This window comes from Ranitomeya imitator, chromosome 2 (genome assembly GCF_032444005.1).
Source record: "Ranitomeya imitator isolate aRanImi1 chromosome 2, aRanImi1.pri, whole genome shotgun sequence".
In the NCBI taxonomy this organism is placed as follows: domain Eukaryota; kingdom Metazoa; phylum Chordata; class Amphibia; order Anura; family Dendrobatidae; genus Ranitomeya; species Ranitomeya imitator.
This window is the reverse complement of record NC_091283.1, coordinates 658660830-658669814: the sequence shown is the minus strand read 5'-3', so window position 1 is coordinate 658669814 and position 8985 is coordinate 658660830. Positions and strand designations below refer to the sequence as shown.

The 8985-nt window shown below is 46.0% G+C and overlaps 1 protein-coding gene across 2 annotated transcripts in view; it reads left to right on the top strand.

Annotated features, from left to right (window-relative positions):
• The first annotated feature begins 4630 nt into the window (after positions 1-4630).
• Positions 4631-8985, top strand: part of PATL1 (PAT1 homolog 1, processing body mRNA decay factor) — a 154655-nt gene continuing 150300 nt past the window's right edge. For both annotated transcript variants that reach the window (XM_069752979.1, XM_069752978.1), the window contains exons 1-3: positions 4631-4723; positions 7958-8048; positions 8971-8985. The exon at positions 8971-8985 is cut by the window's right edge and continues 179 nt beyond it. In XM_069752979.1, coding sequence (XP_069609080.1) covers positions 4709-4723; positions 7958-8048; positions 8971-8985 — 121 coding nt within the window. In that variant the 5' untranslated portion in view covers positions 4631-4708. The remainder of the gene's footprint in view (positions 4724-7957; positions 8049-8970) is intronic.

The following is an 8985-nucleotide window of genomic DNA, read 5'->3' as shown; positions in this document are numbered from 1 at the left end:
TTAGGGGTTTGTTGGGGTTAGGGTTGAAGTTAGAATTGGGGGGTTTCCACTGTTGGATTTATTTATGCTCTTACTGAAGGGGTGACCTTTCTGGTCTAAACTGGAAGCTCAGGAGAATAGAATTCAAGGAAGGTGAGGATCCAAACCCTTCTGTCTCCCACATCCCGCAGCTTAGTAATGCCTAAACCTGGATCCTCTCTTGGCAGCATAATCTTCCATCACAGCCACCACTGACTCCTGTAGCCACTTTTCTCTTTCATGGTGCATTTTTTTTACAGGCTTTATCCCCTTCGACTGCATCCCTACATACTCACTTCCTGCTATGGGGACCGCCTACCTTACTTTCCACTGCCTATTATTGCTTAGTGTATGTTATTTTGACGACTCCTCCTCCCTTCCCAATAAACCCTATTTGACCGATGGATAGCCTCTTTGACCAGTTACCATTGAGAAGATGCTATTTAACCCCTTAACGACCACCGTTATGCCTTTTAACAGCGGCATTTAAGGGTACTTAAACCACAGTGCCGTTAATTAACGGCGCTGTGGAAAAAGTGAATAGCGCCCCCCAGAGTCGGATTTTCTCTGGGGTCTCGGTTACCGGGGGTAGCCGAGACCCCAGAGAATGTGATTCTTTACCGACCCCCGGGTTGCGATCGCCGGTAATTAACCATTTACCGGCGGTCGCAAAAAAACCCAAAAAAACGCGATTTCCCATTTAATTTCTCTGTCCTCCGATGTGATCGCACATCAGAGGACAGAGAAATGGGGTCCCCGATCGCCCCCTGATACTCACTTGTCTCCCCCGGTGCTCCTCGTGGCTCCTGATGGGCACCGCCATCTTGTTGCAGCCAAAAAATGGCCGGCACCCGGAAAATCTTTGGGGTCTCGGCTGCCAGGGGTAGCCGAGACCCCAAAGAACATGATCGGGGTCGGCTTTTACCGACCCCTGTTTTGCGATCGCCGGTAATTAACGGTTTACCGGCGACTGCAAAAAAAAGCGGGAAGTTATTCTCTGTCCTCTGTGATCGCACATCAGAGGACAGAGAAATTGGGGGATTCGGGGACCCTGTTATACCTACCGGTGTCCCTGGATCCTCCTGCGTCCCCTCCTGCCCGCCGGCTTCTTCATCCGGTAAGAAAATGGCGGGGGCATGCGCAGTGCGCCTGCCATGATCTGCCGGCCGGCAGCTAGAGGAGTTGGGGCTGAAATTAGGGTTGGGGCTGAAATTAGGGTTGGGGCTGAAATTAGGGTTGGGGCTAAATTTAGGGTTGGGGTTAGGGCTAGGGTTAGGCTTCTTTCACACTTGCGTCGGTACGGGGCCTTCGTAATGCGTCGGCCCGACGCACATTGTGAAAATTGTGCCCAACGTGGGCAGCGGATGCAGTTTTTCAACGCATCCGCTGCCCAGTCTATGTCCTGGGTAGGAATGGGCGGAGTTATGGCCGCACATGCACGGATGGAAATGGCGGACGCGACGTACAAAATAACGTTACATTGAACGTTTTTTGTGACGACGGTCTGCCAAAACACATCACATCCAGTGCACGACGGATGCGACGTGTGGCCATCCGTCGCGATCCGTCGGCAGTACAAGTCTATGAGCAAAAAACGCATCCTGCGGGCACATTTGCAGGATCCGTTTTTTTGTCCAAAACGACGGATTGCGTTGGATGCCACACGACGCAAGTGTGAAAGTAGCCTTAGGGTTGGGGCTAAAGTTAGGGCTAGGGTTGCTGCTAAAGTTAGGGTTAGAGTTGGGATAAGGGTTAGGGTTTGGATTAGGGTTGGCATTAGGGTTACGTTTGGAATTAGGGTTAGGTTTGGGATTAGGGTTGAGATTAGGGTTGTGTTGGATTGAGGGTTTTGATTAGGGTTATGGTTAGGGTTGAGATTAGGGTTGTTTTGGGGTTAGGGTTGTGATTATCGTTAGGGTTGTGATTAGGATTATGGATCGGGCTAGGGTTAGGGGTGTGTTGGAGTTAGGTTTGGAGTTAGAATTGGGGGGTTTCCACTGTTTAGGTACATCAGGGGGTCTCCAAACACAACAGACAATTTTGCGCTCAAAAAGTCAAATGGTGCTCCCTCCCTTCTGAGCTCTGCCATGCGCCCAAACGGTGGTCCCCCCCCCCACACATGGGGTACCAGCATACTCAGGACAAATTGGACAAAAACTTTTGGGGTCCAATTTCTCTTGTTACGCTTGTGAAAATAAAAACTTGGGGGCTAAAAAAATCTTTTTTTGTGGGGGGAAAAAATATTTTTTATTTTCACGACTCTGCATTCTAAACTTCTGTGAAGCACTTGGGCATTCAAAGTTCTCACCACACATCTAGATAAGTTCCTTGGGGGGTCTAGTTTCCAAAATGGGGTCACTTGTGGGGGGGTTTCTACTGTTTAGGTACATCAGGGGCTCTGCAAATTCAACATAACGACCGCAGACCATTCTATCAAAGTCTGCATTCCAAAACGGCGCTCCTTCCCTTCCGAGCTCTGCCGTGAACCCAAACAGTGGTTTACCCCCACACATGGGGTGCCAGCATACTCAGGACAAATTGGACCACCACTTTTGGGGTCCAATTTCTCTTGTTACTGTTGTGAAAATAAAAACTTTGGGGCTAAAAAAATCTTTTTTGTTGAAAAAAAATATTTTTTATTTTGACGACTGCATTATAAACTTCTGTGAAGCACTTGTGCATTCAAAGTTCTCACCACACATCTAGATAAGTTCCTTGGGGGGTCTAGTTTCCAAATTGGCTTCACTTGTGGGGGTTTCAAATGTTTAGGTACATCAGGGGCTCTGCAAACGCAACATAACGCCCGCAGACCATTCTATCAAAGTCTGCATTCCAAACGGCACTCCTTCCCTTCCGAGCTCTGCCATGCGCCCAAACAGTGGTTTACCCCCACATATGGGGTATCAGCCTACTCAGCATAAATTGCATAATACATTTTGGAGTCCAATTTCTCCTGTTACCCTTGTGAAACTAAAAATTTGGGGGTGAAAAGATCATTTTTGTGGAAAATATATGATTTTTTTATTTTTATGGCTCTACATTATAAACTTCTGTGAAGCAGTTGGGGGTTCATAGTGCTCACCACACATCTAGATAAGCTCTTTGGGGGGGTCTAGTTTCCAAAATGGGGTCACTTGTGGGGGTTTTCTACTGTTTAGGTACATCAGGAGCTCTGCAAATGCAACATGACGCCTGCAGACCATCCCATCAAAGTCTGCATTCCAAGCGGCGCTCCTTCCCTTCCGAGCCCCGATGGGTGCCCAAACAGTGCCCCCCCCCAACATATGGGGTATCAACACACTCAGGACCAACTGGTCAACAGATTTTGGGATCCAATGTCTCCTGTTACCCTTGAGAAAATAAAAAATTGCAGGCTAAAAAATCATTTTTGAGGAAAAAAAAAGGATTTTTTATTTTCATGGCTCTACTTTAAACCCCCAGGTGCTTCACAGAAATTTATAAAGTGCTCACCACACATCTAGATAAGTTTCTTAAGGGATCTAGTTTCCAAAATGTTGTCACTTGTGGGGGGTTTCCACTGTTTAGGCACATCAGAGGCTCTCCAAACGCGACATGGCGTCCCATCTCAATTCCAGCCAAGTCTACATTGAAAAAGTCAAACGGCGCTCCTTCACTTCCAAGCTCTGCGGTGCGCCCAAACAGTGGTTTACCCCCACATATGGGGTATTGGCGTATTCAGGAGAAATTGCATAACAAAATTTATGGTTAAATTTCTGTATTTACACTTGTGAAAAAAATGGTTCTGAATTAAAATGTTTGCAAAAAAAGTTAAATGTTCATTTTTTCCTTCTACATTGTTTCAGTTCCTGTGAAGCACGTAAAGGGTTAATAAACTTCTTGAATGTGGTTTTGAGAACCTTGAGGGGTGCAGTTTTTAGAATGGTGTCACACTTCATTATTTTCTATCATATAGACCCCTCAAAATGACTTCAAATGTGATGTGGTCCCTAAAAAAAAATGGTGTTGTAGAAATGAGAAATTGCTGGTCAACTTTTAACCCTTAACTCCCTAACAAAAAAAAATTGTTTCCAAAATTGTGCTGATGTAAAGTAGACATGTGGAAAATGTTATTTATTAACTATTTTTCGTGACAAATCTCTGTGATTTAAGGGCATAAAAATACAGTTTGAAAATTGCAAAATTTTTATTTTTTTTGCCATATTTCCGTTTTTGTCATAAATAATCGCAAGTAATATCGAAGAAATGTTACCACTAACATGAAGTACAATATGTCACGAAAAAACAATCTCAGAATCAGCGGGATCCGTTAAGTACCAAATTGGCTCTGTCACTAAGGGGTTAATGCTGTGCCAGGATTATTTACGGCCCCAGCAACTATTGCACAACAAACTTGTAATACGTTAACAGAGCATTGTCCGTAGTAATAAAGTTACAGCCCTTGAAGTTCCCTTCCCAGCAAGGCAAGGCCCCGGATTACGTCAGACGCAGATCACCTGGCAACAGAGCGAGCACGCTGCTCACGCGCCGGAGGACGCATTATACCAGTGGACGCGAACGCCCTTCAGTACAGCCAATCAAAGGAGAAGGAGTCGGGAACGCGCTCGTGCCGGCAGCCAATCAGAAAAGAGAACTGAAAAGAGGAGGGAGCGCATGAGCGCGCTTCGCAGAGAGAGGGGGAGGAGAGTGCGAGAGTAGGAAAGCGAAAGACATGCTACGGTTTCAGGTAAGAATGGAGACCTCGGGGTGTGGAGGTTTGGGTCCGGACTGTAGTGCTTGGCATAGGGCAGCGGGCCGGAGCCAGACAGAATGGTGGGTGAGGGGAAAGTTACAGTGTCCTCCCAGGAATGAGAAAGGGGTTTCATGTACTCTGATAAAGACCCAGGCTCACCACTGTGATTGTGGGGGCTGGTCATATTGGCGTTCAGATGGGCACTTCCATCTGCGCTGTGTCTCGTGGGGCATTTTTGTCTTTTCCTTGGCTCTGGAGGGGGGGGGGGGGGAAACACGTCTGCCTGGGCCGTGGCGAGGGGGGACACGTCTGCCTGGGCCGTGGCGAGGGGGGACACGTCTGCCTGGGCCGTGGCGAGGGGGGGCACGTCTGCCTGGGCCGTGGCGAGGGGGGGCACGTCTGCCTGGGCCGTGGCGAGGGGGGGCACGTCTGCCTGGGCCGTGGCGAGGGGGGGCACGTCTGCCTGGGCCGTGGCGAGGGGGGGCACGTCTGCCTGGGCCGTGGCGAGGGGGGGCACGTCTGCCTGGGCCGTGGCGAGGGGGGGCACGTCTGCCTGGGCCGTGGCGAGGGGGGGCACGTCTGCCTGGGCCGTGGCGAGGGGGGGCACGTCTGCCTGGGCCGTGGCGAGGGGGGGCACGTCTGCCTGGGCCGTGGCGAGGGGGGGGGGGGACACACACGTCTGCCTGGGCCGTGGCAAGGGGGGACAGAATAGCCTCCTATGTACATGCATACTTGGCATACACATGGAATAATAACCACATCCTCGCTCTGCTCCGGGTTCTGGTGCACGCAGTCTCAGCAGTGCACAGCCAATGTGATCATTAAACCTATTTACCGGAGGTCAAACATTTCTGTGTCGTGGATTTCCAACACGCATTGCAGGTCAGTTTGTTCAGCATAAAAAAAATTAAAAAATCACCATGGGGAAGAGATTTCTATAAATCCCATCCACCTTGCTGGAACTGTAAGGTAATGTATTTTTTTACAGCAAAAATATGTATTGTCAGAAACTTGCCAAAATTTAATTTTGGGAACTTTACCCTGCTCACCTGCTTTAACCTGCTCACAACAGATTGCTGGTGCATCTTAAGGCTCTTTCACATGTCAATGATTTTCTCATCTAATATATAATTGCCTAGAATACTACTTCCTGCAATTTGTGCCAACTTCCGTGGCTTTGTCCGGAGCTAATGTCCGGAGCTAATGTCCGGAGCTAAGTGACGTCAACAGTGTCCAGTGTCTGATTGGTTGCCGCCTGCTGCGAGCGACCAATCAGAAACGTGCCGTACTGTGACACACTCCGCCCGCCATTTTGGTGTGATTTTTGAATTTTTACCTCACAGCAAGTTTCTACTGCGTGGAGGCGGGCCCAGTGACGTTGCTCTTCAAGCTCCTGCCGAATTTCGTCAAAAAAATGATAATACCATTTACCAAAACTATATATATTTAGTTGTGAAGTGGTTCAGTGACATTTTCACACCAATTTTGAACTTTTGTTTGGTGTTTTCTCCATATACTGCCTATTATTTTTGTTCTTTCTTACTATTATTTATTAATTGTATTATTCTTACATTTGAATAAATAAAGTATATATGGATTCTAGACTCCCGATTCTTTAGAATCGGGCTGCCATCTAGTACTACATAAATGGTTCAAGTTTCATCAGTTTTCTTTCTTTTTTTTTGTTTTGTTTTCCTTATTTAAATCAGTTTTCCCAACCTGTTTGAATGAGCCCTTACTTTAGGCAGAAGCATTCACTCTTACACGTTCTTTGCTCACGTGATCTAGGAGATTTGGGAATCCATTCTCGAGGGAATCTGTGGGAGAAAATGTGCATGTAGCTGTTTCATAGACGAGTCCAGTAATACTTTACCATGGTGAGTCCATTACTGAGAAATCAGAGTTTGAATTAATATGAGATGAGGCTGAAGAACTATGGTGGATCTGAAGCCTGTGTCGCTCCAGCTCTATTCGCTGCCCGGCTCCGCCGCTTCCTGTTTGACTGACAACGCCTTTGCCTAAAGTCACACAGGCTGGTAGTCAAGCAGGAATAGGTGACGTGGGGAATAGAGCTGGAGTGGCAGATGATTCCGGTCTATAATAGCCACAATTGCATCAGTTCAAACACTAATTTCTCAGTAATGTAGGAGCGTATTGAACATGTAAACGTATTGCTGGACTCATCTTTGAAAGAACTACAAGCACTTATATATGGTGGGGCGGGGTGAATGTTGCTGTTTTCTTTTAAAGTAGTTTTTCCACTTTAAAAACAAAAAAACGCCCACCAAACTTTATTCCTCCTCCCTGGTCTAGTGTTGAGTGTCTGCCACGCTGCACTGTCTGTTATTGTTTGCAGCACTGACATTGCATTGGAACCCAACAATGTGTAAAGGAAAGCAAGCTATTTAAATGCACAGTCAGTTATTGACAGTGGCATTTAAACGGTTAAACATCAGTAATCAAGGTAAGCTCCATTCGCTGCTGTTACATTCAGATGTTGACTCACAAATTTTGCCGAAAATAGATGGGGCCCAACTTCTGTGCTTGCTGAATACGCCCTAGTAGTGGGTCAGTAGCAAACAAGTTGGTTCGATCAGCCGTCTCCTTTATGGAAACCGCCACCTCAGTAAGAGCCACTGGCACTCCTGATCCGACTGAATAGAAACCCAGCCAGAAGCTCCAGTCAGAACATTGAAAAGCTCTCTGTAGTTGGCGAACTCATGGCAGGTCGGGTTTTGACTCCACTGACACTGGTTTTAACCCAAATGCTGTTTTCATCATTGAAATAGGGATCAGTTTAGGATCCAAACGGGCCAGCTCTATTTATTAAACTGAACCAAATGATCCAGTTAACCAAAAAGAGTTGGACTGTCCACCACTAACCAAGCACAAAAACAAAGCTAAAAATGCCTTGTCGCATGACTAAAGCCTTAGTCAGATGTCAAGGATCTATCTTCTATATAAAAAGGTTCCAAAGGTGCGATCATTGTTTCGTCTGTATGTCAGCTTTCACTATCAGTTTCATCAGTGATTTTTCCATTAATTAAAAAATAAACTACAAAGCTTCCCCTGTCCATTATGTTAATGACGGATTTTCACAAACCCGTAGACTTGCATAGGTAATTTAGACTGTTCTTTCTTTGATGCTGAATGGTCCGGTTAGGAGGCAGGTGCTAGAATACACTCACTTGCGCCATGCAGATAACTGAACTATATTTTCTCTTTTAGTCTCTCGAGGATGGTGATGGCTTTCCTGACCTTGAGGAGGATGAGGACATCGACCAGTTTAATGATGATACATTTGGAGCTGGAGCAATTGGTGAGTCGGATCTGTCTACACATTTTGCTCCTGCCTCATTGAGAGGATTGGTTATACAAGCAGTAGGTATTCAGTACAAGTAGAATGTCATCCACTAAATCAGTATAGCTTTTCTTATTTCAGGTTTTTGGTACAATATTTGTACCCTCCCATTAATGAGAAACTCCATTTTAGTTATTCATTAGTGACTGTGTCCTCCCAAAACCTAAGAAAATGCCCGTATTAGTAAATACGCTAGTAATGGTGATGAATAAATAAAACAGTGACAAGTCTGGGGTCTCAAAATAAGAAACAAATGTGTGCCTAAATAGGTTTGTTGGGTGAATTACTTTTATTGTTAATATATAGAAAATACCCGGACTTGAGTTAAAATATCCTTCCAGGCGTACCCTCGCCTGGATCCGTCATCGGAAAGGTGCAACTGCATACTGGTCTATAGAATTATCGAGGCAACCTTATGATGCTGCGCGTCGTATGGTCGCCTCCGCAGTTTCCCCTCCCAGTCTGCTGTCACCATGCTATAATACAGTGTGACGCAATACAGTTCAGATAACCTGGTTATGCAGACTTAAATGAATGGCCACCCATTTGACTCTTCCCCTGTCTTGTATCCCTTTGCAGGAGTAATGCATTCCTTTTTGAAGCTTCTGTAGGTGATGGATGCTAGATTATCTGGTTACCACTGTTGGTTCGTTTTAAAAAGTTGATGTCTTCTTGGGACAACAAACTTTAAATGTTTTCCGTTGTTTCAATGAACTTTGGTTCTTCTGATTGCTGATGCGTTGTGAAGAAAAATTCCTTTGTTTGAGTCTGAAAAAGTCAGTAGCCAGCCAACAGATGTGTTGCTTTTAATGCACTGTTCACTATTTTAGTGCCAAGACATCCACTTAATGAGCCTACTCGATTGCTCTTTTCTTTGCAGATGATGACTGGCGGG